Here is a 20,008-nt window from a genome sequence, read left to right on the forward strand (position 1 = left end):
CTTCATCCCTCTCAGCCCTTGCTAAGTGATTGCTAGCTCACCTCCAAGCTCTCTCATCATGAACAGACAAATCTGCAGGAAATCCTTCAGTGGCGGGAGCCAGGGCTTCTCTGGCCGCTCCGCTGTGGTCTCCGGCAGCAGCAGGATGAGCTCTGTAGTCCGCTCTGGGGGAGCCGGCAGAGGGGCCTGTGGGTTCCGGAGCGGAGCAGGAGGCTTTGGCAGTCGCAGCCTCTACAACCTGGGTGGCAACAAGAGCATCTCCATCAGCGTGGCTGGTGGCTCCCGGGCTGGTGGCTTTTGGGGAGGGCATAGCAGCTGTGGCAGTGGCTTGGGGGGCGGCTATGGAGGTGGCTTTGGTGGTAGTTTTGGTGGTGGCAGAGGAACAGGAGGTGGCTTTGGAGGGGCTGGTGGCTTTGGTGGAGCTGGTGGCTTTGGTGGGCTTGGTGGGCACAGTGGCTTTGGTGGGCCTGGTGGATTTGGTCCTGGTGGCTTTCCTGGGGGAATCCAGGAAGTGACTGTCAATCAGAGCCTCCTGCAGCCCCTCAACATGGAGATAGACCCCCAGATTGGGCAAGTAAAGGCCCAGGAACGGGAACAGATCAAGACCCTCAACAACAAGTTCGCCTCCTTCATCGACAAGGTGAGGGCAAAGCCCAGAGGCTTCGTGAAGGATTTGGGTCGTCCAGGGGTGTGTATAGGAAGATACCAGTGGGGTCTGCCAGGCTTGCAGGCAGGGTGCCAGCTTCTTGTCCTGGGTCAGCCTCGGCCCCTACAGGACAGTGAGCATGCCTCTCTTGCTCTTCCGGCCCTGTTTTCCCAGATGTGAAGTAGGGGAAGGATTCCGGGCTCATGATTTCCTTCTAGAGATAGGACCAGGGAAAATGAGGTGAGGGCCCAAACATGCTCTTGGTTCTTTTTAAGAATGGGGCCTTAGCCATGAAATTATTATAGCTAACTTAGTTACTCTTGAAAGGCAATTGCTTGATGATCTAAACTAGTTGGTAATCAAACTTGCATCAGAATGAATCCTGGGCCCGCTTCTCAATGGTGAGTATTGGCAGCTGACTTACCTTCCGAATGATGCTGTGCTTCAGCCGATATTAAATAGGGCTCTCCACGCTGGGGCAGGGAAGGAAGGGTATGCTGGGTCTGGGGGAGTGAGGCTGGGATTGGAAGTTAAAGCTAGGTCAGCTGTAAGCCGAGTAACTGAATGGGGAAACAACTAAGGAAAAGTCAGACCTCATCGACTGTTTTCACTGTATGGAGGTGAAAATGTTTTCACTGAAAAAACAATTCTAAATAACTTTATCTATGCTGACCTCCTTTAGCTGTATTCTGAAGGATCCCAATAGATTAGGGCAGTACTGGGTTTGACTCTTAGCTTTGTCACCTAGAAGCCACGTCACTTTGACAACTTAAGCTCTTTGAGCCTCAGTTTCCTTATCTACAAAATGGGGATAATAACACCTCCTTTTCAGGGGTTGTGAAGACTAACTGAAATAAGAATATGTGAAAATAGTAGGTGTAGAGCAAACATTCAACATAGTCTAGCTCTCCCTTTTCTAAATCCTCATCCTTCCCCAACTCCAAAAAAACAGAGGCAACTGCAGATTGAAGAACTGGGTTCATTTTCCACGTTTCTACCCTTTGGGATGGGTGGCCCCAGCTGCCCAACTCAAGAGGCTCACTCCTCTTGTTCCTCCCCCGATGCAGGTGCGGTTCCTGGAGCAGCAGAACAAGGTCCTGGAGACCAAGTGGAACCTGCTCCAGCAGCAGACCACGGGCCCCAGCTCGGGCCCCCAAAACCTGGAGCCTTTCTTTGAATCCTACATCAGCTTTCTGCGCAGACAGTTGGATTTGGTTTTGAGCGAGAGAGGGAGCCTAGAAGGAGAGCTGAAGAACTTGCAGAATCTGGTGGAAGACTTCAAAAAGAAGTGAGGGCCCCAACTGGGAAGTTTCCCCTTCCAGCGGATTAGCAGGGAGGCATGGCCCCAATTTGGGATTTCAACCGTTCCTGACTGCACCTTCAGTCAATATTCTTGGATGGATTTATTGAGTGAGGCGTGACCAAGCAGAAGGGGGTGATGGGGTGGGGACTGAGACTTCTAGGTGACTGATTTTGACATATTTTTCAGATGGACAAGGGAGTCCTCCCAGAGTTTAAAGCCCTTTAGGATGGGGAGGCCTCCACACTTTACTGTACATAGGAATCACCTTGGAAGCTTGTCCAAATGCACATTCCTTTGCTCCAGTCCCAGATATTCTGAATCCAGAGGCGTGGGGCAGGTCCCAGGAGTCTGAGCGCTCCACAGCTCCCAGGGATTCCAGGCAGACAGGTCAGGGCACACTTTGTAAAGTACTCGTTCGATGTGTCCAGTCCCATGCCACGTCTGCAGCTTCAGTCAGCCTCCTCCTGCATCTTTGGGGTTGTGGTTGACAGTCTCTGAGGTCTGTGAGAGGTAAGAGGGCCTCTCTAGGTGGGGAGGGAGCTCCAGACATCCCTGGGAGTCAGGACCCACAAGGATGGGCACACCTGCTCTGGGGAGGCCCCATTCCAACTCAGCTGCACAAACCCACTGGGCACCCACTCTGTGGCAGACTCCATGCTGGGTTCTGGGGATCCAGTGGCAACTCAGATTCACATTGCCCAGAAACCTCTTTTCTCCTAGAATCGTTCCATTCTTCAATCTTCATGAAATCCAAACTCTTGGTGGGAGATTTTAGTCATTAACAGGCAGGAAGACATGAGTTGATTCTTATCACAAAATCCTGTAAGAAGCAACTCTAATTAACAAAAAGAGAAACAGAGAAAACAGAGGCAGAAACACCTGGTTTGAGCAAATACTTCTCTGGGGCTCACATGCGCACAGGGTTTGAGGAGTCTGTCAGAGCCAGGCAAGTAGGGGACTCCTGAAGTCTCCCCGCTGCGCCTGCCCACACCTCAGCCTGTCACCAGACTAAAAGGAGGAGGGTGAGACAGTAACCTGAGGTCTGAAAGGCCTCTGGGCAGGACTGGCTACTTAATTTTTGGAGCTCAGTGCAAAATGAAAATGCACAGCTCTTGTTAAAAAATTAAAACTTTCAAGATGGCGCCAGCAGAGCGTTAAACCGACTGTGAGGACCTTCTGAGCCCAGGGCGCTGTGTAACTGCACAGGTCACACGCCCATGAAGCTGGTCCTGTCTCTGGGTGAGGAGATTCTGCATGAGTGCTTGGGATCCTCATCTTTCTTCCTTTTTTTTTTTTTTACTTCTGAAACGTCACTGTCCATATACGTGCCTCTTTCTATCCCAGGTATGAAGATGAGATCAACAAACGCACTGTGGTGGAGAATGAGTTTGTGGGGCTCAAGAAGGTAAGTCAGCTGGGACGAGCAGCTCAAGGCTCCCTTTGTGGGCACTGCCCCCGTGGCAAGAGAGAGGGTTATGCTGTGTGTGTGGTTTGCATTTTTCCTTACATTTTTGGAAATGAGGTGTTTGATGTAGGAAGCTGCTGGTGGGGAAGACACCTTACAATGTGCCTAATGAGCTGATTAGTAACGTGAACTAAAAATGAACGTTTTATACACAGCATTAATCAAGGTCTTCAGCCTACAAATGTACCCTGGATGTCATTAATAACAACAACCAACACATCCTTGCAGCTTGTTTAAAGCAGTTATCATAAAGAGGAAGCAGTGAGAAGAATCCCTTCATTTCTATTCAGGAGGTTGGGTTTTTGGTACTGTATAACCAAAGTCACAGATTAGATAAACATGATTTTTCTACCCTGACTCCATGCTGGCTAATACTGTTTATATTTTGTTAAAGAATCGGGGCTTGATTGGTCAAAGCAATTAAGAGGAAGAAAACCACTTTTTCTTCCTTTTAAAAGGGAAGGTGAGAAGTCACACTTAGGAGGAGGAACAAGGAGGGACAGGGGAGGGACAAAGAGAAGAGATAAGGATTAGGAAAGAGCTGTGGGTGGTAGGGGAGCTGAGGGTTATTCTTTAGGATTTCTGAGCGCCCTCCTGGCCCTGCCTCCCCAGGAAGTGGACGCGGCCTACATGAGCAAGGTGGAGCTGCAGGCCAAGGTGGACGGCCTGACAGATGAACTCAACTTCCTGAGGATCCTCTACGAGATGGTGATTCCTCGGTTTGCCAAGCTCCAGAGCCCTCCTGTCTGCATCTTCCCAAACATGCTTCCCAAGTGGAACTTAGGGGACAGTCAAGTGGCAGAACACTCACAAAACCAGCAGCAGGGCTCAGAACTCAGCTCCGCCCAGCCCAGGAAATGCTAACTTAGTTCCCCCAGCCTGCATAGACCTGGCCCACGGGGCCAGGGTCCCTCTCTGTCCTCAGCCCGTTTTGTTCTACACCTCCCTCCGGCTCCTAGGCTGGGATCACAGCAGCGCCTTCCGATCCTCCCTACTGCAGTCCCACGGAAACCCACACAGGAGGGCTCACTGGCTGATGCTTTCAGGCCGACACCTGATTATGTTTGCGCATTTCCTTTTTCCTTTCGCTTTGTTGCCTGGCATCCTTTAGGTTGTAGCTAGGTCTGAAATGCAAGCTTATTTTTCTAACTGTCCCACTCCTGGCCCCATCACTGGGGTATCTCTGCTAGTAGAAGATTCTTGAACTTCTTCATTCCCTGCATCCCCTGGGCTCAGGGGATGGTGAAAGTGACCATCCATGTTCCCCACAGGAGCTGTCCCAGATGCAGAGTCACGTCAGTGACACGTCTGTGGTCCTGTCCATGGACAACAACCGCTTCCTGGACCTGGACAGCATCATCGCTGAGGTCAAGGCCCAATATGAGGAGATCGCTCAGAAGAGCAAGGCTGAGGCTGAGGCGCTGTACCAGACCAAGGTGGGAGCCCCCCTCTTGTCCCCACACTCTACTCTTAGGTCCTACTAAGTCTTAGGACCTTCATCAGGAATGCTCCAGCACTTTGCAAAGCCATGTGGATTGGTTTCTCCTCCGTCAGCTTGGGGAGCTGCAGACCACGGCGGGCAGGCACGGGGACGACTTGAAGAGCACCAAGAGTGAGATCTCGGAGCTCAACAGGGTGATCCAGAGGCTGCGGGCCGAGATTGAGAGCGTCAAGAAACAGGTGGGTCTGGGCTTGTGGGAGAGATCCTGGAGGTCTTCTGGGCCCTAGGGAGAAGGAGAAGCATAGCTGTGCTTCTGCCACATGCTTTTTCTGTCCTTTCATGGTGTCCCGGGTGGGACAGCATAGTCTCTGGAAGACTCCATTCTCCAGATGTTCCTCCTGGAGGTTGGGATTCTTGGAAGCATCCCTACGGAGAGATGGCTGCCCATTCTGGTTTGCACAGGAAATCTTGCAACTGTAGGGGTGGCTTTAAACACTCAGCTCTCAGTAGGATCTGCCCTCAGTGAGCTATTTATCACATGCTTCACATAACCTCGATGGCTCATTTGTATCACTGGAAAGAAGTAATTAGGCAAGGGAGGTTTTTAACAGTCAGAAAAAAATGAGGACTACTTACCAGACCACTACTACCTTTACCAGCAAATCAGCGTTCCTTTTCTTGATGAGACATGAGTTAATTTCAATGGGCCAAATATGAATGAACCAATTGCAAAACTGACTTCTGTTTTCTGAGCATGCTCCATTGGATTTCGAAGGAAGGAGAGGGAGCGATGATGAATGGGGAAAAGATCTCTCAGAAAAGATCAGCTATTTGTTTCCTGGTCACTACGCTAATCAGTCTCCCATCTCTCTCTGCCCCAGAATGCCAACCTTCAGGCGGCCATCGCGGAAGCTGAGCAGCGTGGGGAAACGGCCCTCAAGGACGCCAATGCCAAGCTCCAAGGCTTGCAGGATGCCCTACAGAAGGCCAAGGATGACCTAGCCTGGCTGCTGCGCGACTACCAGGAGTTGATGAATGTCAAGCTGGCCTTGGACGTGGAGATCGCCACCTACAGGAAGCTGCTGGAGGGCGAGGAGTACAGGTGGGGGGCCGTGGGGTCAGCATTCTCCCATATGATTTTGGAGTGAGGTTTGACCCTGAAGAAAGAGGGCAAGATGGTAAGGAGAGGACAACTCAGACAAAGAGTAAGGAATCTCCCGCGTGACAGAGTTTAGGTTTCAAGCCCCACTATTTCTTGTCAATCAAGATCATCCAATTCTCCAACTTACCATGGACATGAGTATGGTATTACATACCTCTGTTGATCCTTACTGTGTGCAATGTGTAAGAAAAAGTGCTTTGGGGTTATGACAAAAGTTATAGTGCTGTCCTCTAGAACTTTCTGAGATGACAAAAATGTTCTATATCTGGCCTCATACAAAAGCCGTTAGCCACTTGAGCACTTGAAATGTGGCTAGTGCAACTGAGGAACTGAGTTTTACATTTAATTTAATTTTAATAAATTTAAATAGCTTTATGTGGCTAGTGGTTACCCTATTAGGCAGCTTAGTATAGACAGTGCTGCAACCCCCACCCCTGAGGCTGAGTCCATACGGGGAGGTGGCTGATACACACATACTCTGGAAAACTAACAAAATATCAAGCAGCAGATAAGGGCTCAGTGAGTGGATATCAAATGTCAAAGGAGGGTCAAGAATGGAGGGATCTTTCCGCTGACTCGCTGCTCCATGCATCCCCGTGTTGAGAGCCTCTGTCCTCAGGCAGTGCCCAATCTGATGGAGGAAGCAGAAGTCAAGTGTGAGAAGGAAACTTAAGGATTTCTTATGAGTCTCTGTGAAAAGGAGTGAGAGTGAAGATGGCGCTGTGTGTGCTGGGAGTCATGGGATGGAGAGGCAGTGGTCGACACCAGCGGGGCCCATGTTGGCCAGGTGAGCAGGCACATTCACGTCTGCTCGAATATGCGGACACACCTGCTCCATGAACAAGAGCGAGGCACAGGGAGATGGGCAGTGTGGGAAGGACGTTTTCAAATTTATCACATGTTGAGTGTCGGTCCCTCTCACATTTTACCCACATCATCATCATAATCACCACCACTGTCACCCCAGGACGGTTCACTGGGGAAGGCTTCCGAGAAGAGAAAAGTCAGAAATAAAAAAGCCAGAGCTGGATGGAAAAGGAGGGGAAAGGCATGCATGCTGAGGTGGGAAGATGGTCTCAGCAGGGGAGAAGAAATGAGGATGCGCTAATCAAGTACGGGCTGGGCAATGAGCAGTTTGCCTGGAACAGATGATCTGGGAACTAAGGGAAAGAGGGTGGGAAGAAGGAGAAACGGAGTGTGGTTGGTGAAGCTTCTGGACCCCTCAGCCCCCTGAAGCAGCCCCCTTTCCTGGGGAGACCTAGTCATGGAAACAGACTTGGTATAGCCTTTATTCCCCTGGGAGCTTGACCCCTAGTAGGGCAAATGGGAGGATGCAGCTCCCAAGGTTATGAACCATTAGCTCTTCGGCCAATGACTCCTTGCAGAAATAATCCATATTCCTTCTCTGCCTTTTTAGGATGTCTGGAGAGTGCCAGAGTGCTGTGAGCATTTGTAAGTAGCCCTTCAAAAACTTTCTCCCTTGGTTGTAAAAAGGGCGAAGAGCCTGACTCATGCAAGGAGGCTAGGCCACCGAACAGTGTCTAGGCTCTCAGGCCATGGCCATGCACTCTGCTCCTGGTGTGAACCGGCAAACTCTCACGCCAGAGCTAAAACTTCTGTGGTCTCGGGGAGTTCCCTACATTGGAGAACTAGAAATTTGTGTGGATATTGCTCGCTCTTGTTCTTGGGAAAGGGCACTACCGGGCCGGGCTTACTCTCATTGTTTACCAACTGAGGCCTCAGAGAAGTAGAGCATTTTTCTCTAAGTCACACAGCCAAGTAGGGTGGAGCTGGGATACAGACCCAGGCCTTCAGCCTTAACTGAGTGCCTGTTCTCTTGCAGCAGTGGTCAGCAACGTCACCAGCACAAGTGGCAGCGCTGGTGGAAGCCGTGGAGGGTTTGGAGGGGCCAGTGGCAGCAGCGGTGGCTACAGAGGCAGCAGCAGCAGAGGCAGCAGTGCTGGCTATGGAGGAATCAGTGGTGGCAGGAGCAGCGGCTATGGAGGGGTCAGCAGTGGCAGCAGTGGCTACGGTGGGGTCACTGGTGGCAGCAGTGGGGGCAGGGGCAGCAGCGGAAGCTACCAGAGCAGCAGCAGTGGGAGCAGGCTCAGCAGCGGAGGCAGCAGCTCGGGGAGCCAGAGCGGAATCGGCTCCAGCTCTGGCGGCACCCAGACCTCCGGAGGCAGTGGCTACAGGTCTGGCAGTGGAGGCAGCACCAGTGTCCGCTTCTCCCAGACCACCAGCTCAAGCCAGCACAGCTCCAAGTGATCCTCGGGGGCCAGATCTTCATGCCCGTCTGCTTCCCTCTCAGCCAGCAACGGCACTTCCCACTCTCTGCTTGGCATCAACAAATGCCAAACTCACCCTCGCTTTTTTCCAAGTTCCCTGGAGAAGGGGCTGAACTTCTTCCTGGCTCCTCCATCCACAAGACCTCTCCTGGGCCAGGGAGGTCTAGCTGCTACTGTGGGACGATGATGCCCCTAGATGAGCCCCTGCAATGGCCCCTGACATTGGGCAGCAACACCTGAGCCCAAACCAGTGTGGCCTTCCCAGCCTGGCCTGTTTCCACTCTGGCCCATCTCCCGCTCTCACTGGGAGTTGATGGTCTGAAGCCGGCATGTTTCAGCCCTGCCTGAGGAGGGCAGCACAGCGTGGCCAGTGCTGGAGGGTGGATGGTCAAGATCTCTGGACTGCTGGGTCCCAGGGTGCCCTCCTCACATCTGAGCATCATATCCTGACTTACCTCTGTCCCTTAATCCCCTGAGCTGTGGATCCTCTGGTGATGATTATGTTGCACTTTCTTTTCTCAATCAATTGCACTGTATTTCACTTTCTGGTGTTTGGCTTTCATTCAAGGAGTCACAGAATAAACTGAGTGGAGGGAAATCAGGTGTGGATGGTGGTCTTCCAGAAGCTCAGTAGTGGGTATAAAGGACACTGAATAGTCTTGGCTTTTCCTTTATCCATTTGGTTGGGTTCTTGTGATAGGTATGCCCAAGAGTATTTATGTTGCTTAAGTGGGGACCCCTCACTCCCAAGGAGGTCTCTCATCCATTCTCCTGCCTCTGAGCAGGCCTCCGGGATCCAGTCATGGAAGAAAAGGGTTTTGCAGTTCATCAAGGGAATAGAGTCCACTGGGACTTCGGCTCCTTTGCTCCATCGTCACATCAACCAGACACAGAGCAGATTCTCCTTCTGCAAACACAGCTCCTGGATTCTGAAGGGGTCAACACATAACATTCTCTTTTCCCTGACCAGATTCTGAGCCAATTAAAAAAACAAGACAAAGGAATGAGCAAATGGAGAGCCAATATTGCCTTTATTACCAATGAAGCAGATATTGGGGAATGTGGCTTATACCTCAGGTGGAATGGGTTTCCTATTATAGGACCTCAGGATTAGGCCAGATTTCCCACCTGGGCAGAGGCAGCAAAGGCCCATCATGGCCTTCCTTATGGGGTCAGACCCCTCAAGGAAGATAGGAGAGCAGAACACAAGCTTGCTATGGACAGTCAGATCCTAAGGGATGGAGGGGCAGAGCTATGCACGCCCAGTTCTTCCTTCCAAGCTCACCAATCAGGTAAGAGAGAGGGTAGGAGTGCTGTACTAGTGAAGCTCACTCTACAAGGATGTAAAATTAGGAATGCGGAAGACACACGCGTGCCTTACACCAACATTTCCCACCTGTCCTCAGAAAGCTGAATCCCAAACCCAGGGAGGACAGGGGTGATGAGACAGCCATGAGAGAAACCAGGGAAACCGAGACTTCAATGGAGATGACAGTTAGAGTCTCTGTTCCTTTCCCCACCTGCCAAACCAATCCACTCTCCATGCCTTTGAGCATGGTAAAGTTCTGGTTTTGTAAGTCACTGTAGATCACACATTACCCCCAGAAGTCAGATCAAAGCTGGACTAATGAGAGGGCATCTGTACATTTGTCTGATGGTCCAAGGAGAGTGCCAGGACCTGGCTTCCATGTTCTTGAGCCTGATCTGATCGCCAAAGCATAGCAGCCTTGGTCCAAGACTTGGAGAAGCAGACATTTCAAAGTTCCTGCACTGGAGAGTTCAATAAATCCTTGCCCATATTTTCAAGGCCTACAGGCAGGAGGTAGCCCCATTTCCCATTTACCCTTGGCACAGCTCTGGGTACTTTAGGAGCAGGGCAGGCTGTTCTGGATTGCTGCTCTTACTGGTCCTTTAGAGACATTACAAGAAATGTCACCAATCTGTAGGAAACACTCCAGATGCTCTGTTCCATGTGTTGCCTAACTGGGGAGAGGCTGACTGTCCTGGATTAACCATTAGACTGAATCAGTAGGGGATTTGGGACGGCTGCTCGGTCTCTATCCATCTGCTCCACGTGTGGAAAGCTTGGTCCTGAGTGCTGTCTCAGGGCCCTGCATAGGGTGTAGGGCACTCAGTGAAAGTTTGGTGGTTAATTGAAACAATGCATAAAAACAAATAAGGAGAGCAAGACCTTCCTCTCCCTCACCCCACCCAGCCTGAAAGGAAGATGGGATAGGTAACACTCCAAAGCAGGATGGAGCTAAAAGTCGACAGTGAGAGCCTAGAACCCTCTTGTGAGGAGAGATGGTGGGAGGGGGCTTCCAAGGGAGGTGGTGAAAGACTGAAGGATACTTGGAATTTGGGGAGGGAATCAATCAAGGCATGTTGGAGAGGAAGCCTGGGGAAGGCCTGGGAAGGAGAGAGTCTGGGCAACATGGAGGAAGGGCAAAGCTACAGGGCAGATATTCAGACCAAGTCCCAGGAGAATTCCAGGACTGGCACTGTGTTCCGCGTTCTTGACACAGGCTGGGACTAAACCACGTGCCAGTGGAGCAAGGAAGCTTCCAGGGCAAGGACATCGTGTCTGAGGTCAGAGAGAATGGAATATATCTAAGTTTATGGGAGGCTGGCAATCCTGATCTTTCTGAGCCTTAAAAAATCCCCTAAACCCATCTCCCATTTGATGATAGAGCTGGGGCAGCTCTTTGCCTTTGAAGGCAGCCAGGGTATGCAGAGTAGATATATACCTGTGTGGAACGGTCAGAGGGGTGACAGAAGCCTTCCTAAATTGATGCTGGAAATCCTAGAGCTATGTCTCTAGGATTAAACAATCCATCTCCTGGTGGCAACTGTTTCTTTATTCTCCATCCTTTATCTTTTATCCTTTATCCTTCACTCTTCTCTCTCTCCTTCTAAAGATCTTCCCCTAATTAATAAAAGCAACACACACTTATAGCAAAAATGCATAAAATTTAGCAAAGTGAAAAAAAAAAGAAAGATTATCTGTAATTCCACCACCCTGTGACATTTTCTTATGTGTTTCCATGTGCGCACACACACATATATACAAAGAGAGAGGTACATGTAAATATATCGTATTTTACAGAGTAGGGTCTTACAAGGCATACTGCTTTATAACCTGATTTTTCACTTAATCTGCTGTGGAATTTATCCATTTATGCATTCAACAACTAGATTGAGTGCCTACCATTTTCTAGACCACTGCCAGGCCCAGGAATAGAGAAGAGAACACATATAGTCTTTGCCCTCATGGAGTTTACAGTTTAGATGGGAAGAAATCTACCAAATAACATCTTTCTATAACAACAAATATCGATGGAGATCATCCTTTTCTTTTCCAGTGCAGACTCCTATTTTTACTTAAAAAAAAAATCAAAGGTATACATTGGGCATTAAACTACTAATTTTTTTCCTTCTTTCTAGAAGTATGACATACAAGTGTTTTGGTCAGTAATGTTTAACCAAACATTTCACCAAACCAAAGCCAGACAGAGGACAATTAAAGTTCTTTACTACCCCCTCTTACTAAGGCTGAGTTAGACCAATGGAACACCATTTTGACAGGAAGAACAGAGTTGGAAGTGCAGAGCCTGTAGAATTACATCTTTAACCAAACTCACTCCCACCTCAACCAAAACCTAACAAACTGATTTATACAGAAAGCGAACCTGCGCAAGTACACTTAATATGCTATAAGAAAAGGATACCTTTTAGTCCATTTCCAGCATATAGTGTGTATTCATTGGTGTCCAGTAAAAGAGTAACTCCAATGAAGAAGTATTTTTGCCTTCATATCACTAACAGCTAAAAAGTCCAACCATTTAATACTTGGATCTTTAAGTGGGTAATCATAGAAATTCTGAGATTAAATCCACTGGATTAGCCTGAGTAGTCATCTATAAAAATGATTCTAAAAAAAGAGAAGCTTCTCTTGAAATAGTGGGACTACATGAGGACTGGAAGACAAAGATAAAAGAATTGCAAACCCAAGATGAGGAGTTGATTTTCACATGTAGCTTTTGGGTAAAGGACATCTTTATTCCCACAGCTAAGACTGGTTCTGATTTTCCCATAACGGTGGACAGAAAATAAGAGTTTCAGAAATCTGAAGATGGGGGCAGCTGTTTTAACACCCTAGGTAAGCACTACCAAATAGTCAAAAAACTCCACACAGGTGGGTCACTGGGTTTGAAGGAGTGAAACTCTTATCTCAGTGAATGAGCTGCTGGTACACGGAAGCTTCATGCAAAGCCTGTCTGTGTTATTTGGGACAGGGAGGGTTTGTGATGGTGTTGTTCCACTTTGTTGACACAGGAACATGTATGCTGGGGGAAGGGGTCCTTCCAGGTGGAATGCTTGACACAGTTTTGTCCTAGAGCAGTCTGACTCTCAGAAGCACCTGAGAGAGGTGTCTACTTTGGCAGAAGTACTAGTTACTGAATACAAGGTGTTTCAGGAAAAGCAGAAGTCCTGGGAGGGTCAGGTTTCGACCCATCAATACCTAACATTAGTAAAGAGCTGCAGAACGGAGCCAGTCTTTCCAAGAGGCATTTTCCTGTCATCACGAGCAGAAGCCTCTCCCAGCCTACTGGGCCCATGCTGTCCAGAGCGCTCCTACTGCCTGGAGGTGGGAGCTAGTGCGGCTGACTGTTCTGGGAAGCTGGCACAGGAGATGATTTGCACCACGAAGTCACCACTAAAGCACTGCTTAAGTCCAGTCCTCGGCCTTCTTTTTCTGCTGTGTAGTCCAGAAACGTCTCTTTAAGTGCCACAAAGTCCGTAAACTTGAGAAGCATGTTGAATATGTCATCAGCCACCTCATCTTTATGGTGCTTCAACGTTGTCATGAAAGCCGCCATGTTGACTGCGGGAATCTGCTCCAGCAACTGTTCTTCAATATACTTTCCCACCAAAGAAAGGTATTCATCAAAAATGGGCATGTAGGTGAGTTTATCCTCTTCCGTGTCTTCAAACTCCTGGTAGTATTTGTCCATGAACTTTCTCTGCAGTACCTGGAACTCAGCGTCCATGATAACGTCCTCGATTGATCCAACCACAGCATCAAATTCAGCTTCAGAGCCAGAAGAGATGGATCGCGCTATGTTCTCTTCCTCCAAGACTTCCGTCGCTTCCGCCGTCACTTCCGCCGTGGATATGGCCATGCGGGCGAGTGGCCCGGCTGCCACCAGTCAGCTTGTGGCTGGCCGAGTCTGCGCCTGCGCACCCTGGGGCCTCTGCGCTCCACCTGGCACCTCTGTATTTGGCCCCCATTACTGACCTCTAGGAGCCACGCCCGACCCGCCTTCACGATGGCCGAGATCATCATTCTCAATGACTGCACAATATTCCATTATCTGGATGTAGCACATTTTGGTGCATATATTGTTTCTACTTTTTCCACTAAAATAAACATTGCTGCAGTGAACACACGCCTCTGAACACTTGTCCTATTCCTTCTTTAAGACACCTTCCTAGATGTGGAATTGCCAGGGCCACTTTAAAATTTTGATTTATGTTGTCAACCTGTTGTCCAGAAAGATTGTACCAATTGATACATTCACAAGTACTGTCTAAGAATTCCTGTTTTGCCAGTCTTAAGAACACTTTGAGGTAGTCTTTTTAATTTTTGACACTTTTCTAGTTTTGGCTTTCATTTCTTTGATTACTAATGAGGTTGAGCACTTAAATATGTTTATTAGCTATTTAATATTCATTTTCTGTGAACTGTGTCTTTATTTGTTTAGTCCATTTTCTCTTTGGGTGGTCATTTTGTTTTTCTTATTAATCTGCTTGTCTGAGGCAAGGCCTTCAAGGGCATTTGAGCCACTCAGGAGTCCAGAACCCTGGCGACATTCATAATTGGGCCAGAATTAGTGCCCTGTGTGGATGCTGAGAGTAGCTGAGGTGGGGTGAAGAAGAAGGAACCTAGCCTAGGGAGAGTTCAGAGGGGGCTAACAGGATTGCAGAGAAGTGGGGCGAAGTTGTGGGGAGGGGCCACCTCCAAAATCATGTCTGCTGTAGTAGATGAGATGATGGAGTGGGCAGAAGCTAAGAAAGAAACAGAAGCAGGATGAGCCCCGAAGGGATTAGGGCTCTGTAGTGGATGGCCACCACCTCCAATCCTGCTTCATTCACCCCCTCACAGCGTTGAACCTAAGAGCACTCCCCAATACATTTCCTGGCCATAAATCTCCATCTCAGAGTCTGTTTCCTGGCAATCTGACCTGAGACGGGCCCAGGGAGGGGCCAGCTGGCTGCTTGACTGGGATTTCAGAAGAAGGGGAGGATGCCCTTCTTCTGGTAAGAGCTTGTGCCCTGGGAAGAGTGAAGAAGACCCCGAGATCCTTGAAGACCCTGGAGGTGAAGGACCAAGGGAAGTAGGTAACCCATGACATATACCAAAGAATTTGTCAGAAAATTCTGCAGGGATTTGGAAGGGAGTGGGCTTCCCTGGCTTGCTGCCATCTGATAGCCATAAACCCTTGCCTGGGACATTCAGAAAAGCTGATCTGGGGCTGGGGCAGGGACTGGGGTACTAATTGGGTCAGTCTCCTCAGCCCCCCTTCTGCTTCCTCTGTCCATCTGGACACTCTTTCTCCCACTGGCTGAGTTTCTGATGACCCTACTCTGGTGCTCAAGGTCACTGAAGTAATATCCTCTGTTAGCTGATCCTGGGCTGACAGAGATAAACTCCTAAGCATTTTCCCTGCCTCCAGGCTGCTAGGGCTGATCTCCCCCAATCCACCCTTACTGGCAACAGGGGAGAGCAATCAGCAAGTGCATGCATCTGAGCTCCTTTCTCACTCCCAATGTTAAGACTAGTCATTTGATTGTTTCAAGCTAGACATTCTGCCTTATTAAAGATGAGGTTACTCACAGCAAGGCCAACACAGTCGACGTTTGAATGACTTTAATTTATTTCATGTACTTTTTGCCCTGAGAAACTGGTAATTAAGATATAGAGTCTTAGCCGGCCAACAATAATCCTTTGTGATGGAAGTACAAAGAAAGCCTAGGACTTGAGGCATTTCTAACAGTTCTTTTCAGCTTTGCATAATTATTGCTGTTCAGTTGGAATTAAGTACAATTTTTAATATAGAGCTGAATCAGTCTGCCCAATTTCCCCATCCACACATGGCTGATGCCCCTGAGTCCTCTGACTGTAACCCTGGCCTCATGCACCACACGCCTGCCTTTTGGAAACAGAGAAGCACTGAACAGCAACAGCAGCAACAACAACAACAACACACACACACACACACGTGCATGCACACAAACTTTGGAGAATGAGGACCCTGGAGATAAGAGGTTATATGTTTAGTTGATATGTGAGAGATGGTTTTCTCTCAGTGTGCATAACGATAACACTATTAGCTAAGAGCTAATGCGTACTGAGTACTTGTTATGCACCAGGAACTGTTCTGAAATAATTTAATCCTCACAACAACTCTATGAGGTAGATACTATTGTTATCCTCATCTTGTTGATGGAAACCAAGGCACAGTGTGTCAAACAACTTACCAAAGGTCATGTAACTAGGAGTGGGAGAGCCAGAATTTGAACTCAGGCAGTTTTACTACAACATGACTTGACTGACCTGAAGACCTGTGAGATACAAGGGAAGAGAAGGTTTTCTAGTAGAATCCATTCTTCTCACCCTGAGACTTGTGATGTCCAGTTCTGGTGTTCCAATGTCTTCTTGGCCTCTCTGGTCTTTTCGTGAGTTAGAAACAGTGTCCACTCTGTGCAGATACAGCTCCACAGGACATGGCTTGGCAAAGGACAACACTTTGTGTAAAATAAAAAGTGCCTGTGCTCTGCATGGACACAGCCCATGCCACAGCACACAGCTTGGTGACCAGAGTATGGGCTGGATTGTAGCCCTCTTTCACACTCTTGGCCTGGAACTCTTGTGCGGGACACAAGCTGCATACCTGTACACAGCAGCCCTAGTGGTATTGTTTCTGAGCCCTGAGGTCTGGGGAGGAGAGGAACTATCTCTAAACTTTTGTTGACTCTCTTTGTTCCCCAGCCTCTGTAGCTGGCCTGCCTACATACTCTTCCATGCAGAGTTGGCACTGCCTTTCTAGAACACATACAATGGGCATTTAGATAGACAGATGTGACTGAGCAGCCCATTCTCTTTGCAGTTGTGGTCAACCACTTTTCCATCAGCAAGAACATTAGTGCTGGGGGCAGCAGCAGCAGCAGCAGCAGCGGTGGAGACTGGGGCAACAGAGGTGGCCAGGGCATCTTAGAGGACAGCAAGTCCCCAACTGTTGGGAAAGACACCCAGTCCAGGAGCACAAGTATCTCCACGGATCAGAGTCCCAGACTCAGCAGTTCATCCTCCTCCTCCTTGGCCAGGATTGTGCAGACCACCACCAGCAGTGACCAGTGCTCCTGCATCAAATACTGAGACTGGGACCTGATACACAACTGCAGAAACTCCCCCAGCCCTTAGCCACACTGATCTGCAATGGCTCCTCTCTCCCCAGAGTTGGTGACACTATAATCTCACCCTCTTGCAGGCTCAAAGCTGAGAAGGGGGCCCAGGTAGACATTGTCAAGTTAGGAGTTTGTCCCTGAGCCCACCACCCACTACACTATTGCCTTTTGTTCCCTTGTATATAAGCTCTGCCGTGCCTCTTCTCAGCTCTCTGTTTTCTTCACTTAAATGCAATATGTTATGAAGAAATTGGCTCTGTGAGGTTTGTAGAATAATAGGGACCCATGTTGTTTGCTGAATCAGAGGGCAACACACTGGAAATGTGGCCTACAGGAAGTTATGTTAGCAGCTGTGTGCGGAGTGAGTGAGAGATGAGTAGAGATTGGGGATGCTGAGGGAGTCTTTGGGGTTAAGCCAACCGGGTCAGACTTTACAATCAGCCCAACTACCATGCTGTGTGTCACTCTTTCTGGATTCATCCCAGGGCAGGCCACATCCCAGGGCTGGCACACTTCTCATACTGGCTTCAGTGGTCCTTGCCAAGAGTTCCAAAGGGCCCAGTGACAGCCAACTGACTAACTGCAGGGCCCAGCCTGGGTCACCTCAGGGGCAGTCTTTCCTTACCTCCCTCCTTGGGGCTTTGGGCCAGGGTGGTAGAACAACATGGCCAAAAGCTGCCCCTATATCCTCATTCCTTATGATTTAGTGGCAGTCACCCGTCTCCCCAGCAAGACTTTGTCTACAGCATTCCACTTCCTTTTCTCCCCACATCCTGGGATCTCAAGGTTCTGGAAAATCAATAAATGAAGCAAAGTTTTATTTAATAATTACCACCTGCCCACATATTGTTCCGAAAATTTCACATATAACTGACTTAAGCTTCACAATGACCCTAAGAGGTAGCTATGATTATCCTCATCTTACTGATGAGGAAAAGAGGCACAGAGATAAGGTCACACTGTGCTGACGGTCACAGTTAGCAAGTGTTAGAGCTAGGGTTTGAACACAGGTGGCTGGACTCCAGAATCCATGCTTGTAACCTCCATGCTATACTGATAACACATGTGTAGTTTGTTTCTCCACGGTAGGTCTGGGGTGTGGGGTGTCTCTGGTCTCTGACGGCAGAGGCTGACTTCCCTGCTCTGGCCTTGGTGCTGAAATCTGGTCCAGATGGCTGGAGGACTCTTCTCTTTCAGGAGGCTGATGCTCACCATGGCTCCCTCCGAATTTGACCTCTTCTGGTCCCTACTTTAGCTCTAATTACTTGCATTTGCTCACATGTAAGTCACTTACATATATTATTGTGTTTTCCTTTTTGCCTCAGTTTCTATGGAGTATTTGTCATTGGGTGATTAGAATATTTGCTTCCTCTTTTGCCAGGGATTATTATTTTTAATTTAACTCCCTTATTATTCAGATGAGAGGGATATAAAAATAAAGAAAATTAAGAAGCTAGTCTTGTCTTGATTGAGGCTAGGCTCATGCTGAGCAACATTGGAAACTGGGCACGCACAGAGGGAGAGAGTGATTTAAAATATTAGCTATTATTATTCATTAATGTGGTAATAAAAATAATCTCTGTCTCTCAGGGATGTTTCAAGGAATATATGAAATAAAATATGTAAAAAGCACTTTATAAAATGAAGATATTCATACAGATATTGTGCTATGTGTATGCAAATTTTGATTATCAACTAGATTATAAATTCTTTAAAGAGAGGGACTATGTCATACATTGTTTGTATGTTACACAATACTGGACAGAAAATATACACTCCATAAGTTGATTAAATGACACAATGCATGCTAGAGCTTGGCACAGCTCCTAGAACAAGATGAGTACTCAATAAATGGGAGATATTACCATCACTATTTCTAGGGTTACCACCGTTAATTGATTTCTGAGGAATCAGACTCCCAAGACTAGAAATGACTGCAGAGGCCATCAAGAGGAGCCCCCATTTAGATACTGGAGTCCTCTTTAAAACACCATCCACAATTGGCAGTCCATCCACCTGTTGGTAACTCTTTTCTCTCATAGAGGATGCTAAGCTGAGTCCTATCTTGTAAATTCCACCCATTGGTCCAAGTTTTTTCCTCTGTGGCTATAGGGAGCAAATCCCCTTGTGCATGACTGTCTACAGATGTTTGAGGATGTTTCCTTTTATCAGATTCCTTCTCCAGGTGGAAAATTTCCATTTCCTCCTCTGCTTTGGGGTGCCCCCTGCCACCCTGGGTGCTCTCCCATAGACGTCCTCTGAATGTCTAAAACCAAACCCAACCCTCCAAGTGAGGCCTGGTTAGCCCAGGAAAGGAGTGGGCATGGGGCTTCTCTTTGCGCATCCTCTGACCTTGCAGGTGAGTTTGGCAGCCCCTTCCTGCTGCTGACTCATCCTGAGCTGGCACCATTTATATAAGCCATTGTGAAACTGCGTTTCCCCATGCTGAACTGTACAGCTGATTTGTTTGAATACACGTGTGGGGTTAATTTACATTAATCTCTATTAAATCTTTCTTGTGAGATTTGGCTCAAGCTCCAAACTGTTGTATTATTTTTCAGTTCTGATCCTGCCATTCAACTTACTCGTCACTCTTACTAGCTTCAGGCCAGTTATAAATTTGAGCTATATGCAAAGATCACTTGAGTGTACTAGAAAGAAAAACTGCTGTTTAAAGCAAGAACTGCTTATTTATAATAGAGAAGAAAGGTGTTATATTTAGTCTCAGGGGAAGTAGCTCTTTAAAAACCTTCTTATTACGGAAAATGTTAAATAAATAAGTAGTGTGATGAACGCCTCTGTGCCCCTCACCCAGCTCAAGGATCAACTCATTATCTTGTTTCGTCTCTACTTTAACCACTCCTCCTACCCCTCCAGGTTCTGTTGAAGAAAACCTCAGACATCGTGTCATTTTATTTATAAATATTTTTGTAAGTTTCTCTAAAAGATAAGGACTCTTTAAATGATATTACCATAATGACATTATCTTCCCTAACAGGATAAATATTAATTCTTTAATATGATCAAATATCCAGTCTGCATTCACATTTCCCATAATGTCTCAAGAATGTTTTCATTAAAATCGCTTGTTTGAATATGGGTCTAAACAATGTTCATGCATTGCAATTGGTTCATATGAGCAGATTCCCATCCTTCTTTGTTATTCCTTGTAATTGATTTGTTGAAGAAACCTGGTCATCTGTCTTGTAGAGTTAGTGTCCTGCTGAGTTCATG

The 20,008-nt window shown here is 47.9% G+C and overlaps 1 protein-coding gene and 1 pseudogene across 2 annotated transcripts; one reads left to right on the forward strand and one right to left on the reverse strand.

Annotated features, from left to right (window-relative positions):
* Nucleotides 1-58: 58 nt before the first annotated feature.
* On the forward strand, nucleotides 59-8,285 carry LOC147914718 (keratin, type II cytoskeletal 2 oral-like). Of its 2 annotated transcripts, none has more exons than XM_004429080.3 (9): nucleotides 59-640; nucleotides 1,714-1,934; nucleotides 3,294-3,354; nucleotides 4,027-4,122; nucleotides 4,686-4,850; nucleotides 4,969-5,094; nucleotides 5,737-5,957; nucleotides 7,435-7,469; nucleotides 7,861-8,285. In XM_004429080.3, exons 1-9 carry the CDS (start codon nucleotides 59-61, stop codon nucleotides 8,283-8,285), a joined length of 1,932 nt encoding a protein of 643 aa, XP_004429137.2. The 2 variants fall into 2 exon arrangements, with proteins under 2 accessions (XP_004429137.2, XP_087298084.1); XM_087441958.1 differs by having other exon boundaries at nucleotides 4,704-4,850.
* Nucleotides 8,286-12,940: 4,655 nt separating this feature from the next.
* On the reverse strand, nucleotides 12,941-13,488 carry LOC101390489 (ADP-ribosylation factor-like protein 2-binding protein pseudogene; annotated as a pseudogene).
* Between the last annotated feature and the right edge of the window lie 6,520 nt (nucleotides 13,489-20,008).

Source organism: Ceratotherium simum, chromosome 17 (genome assembly GCF_057802395.1).
Source record: "Ceratotherium simum simum isolate JZ-2026a chromosome 17, ASM5780239v1, whole genome shotgun sequence".
Taxonomy (NCBI): Eukaryota; Metazoa; Chordata; class Mammalia; order Perissodactyla; family Rhinocerotidae; genus Ceratotherium; species Ceratotherium simum.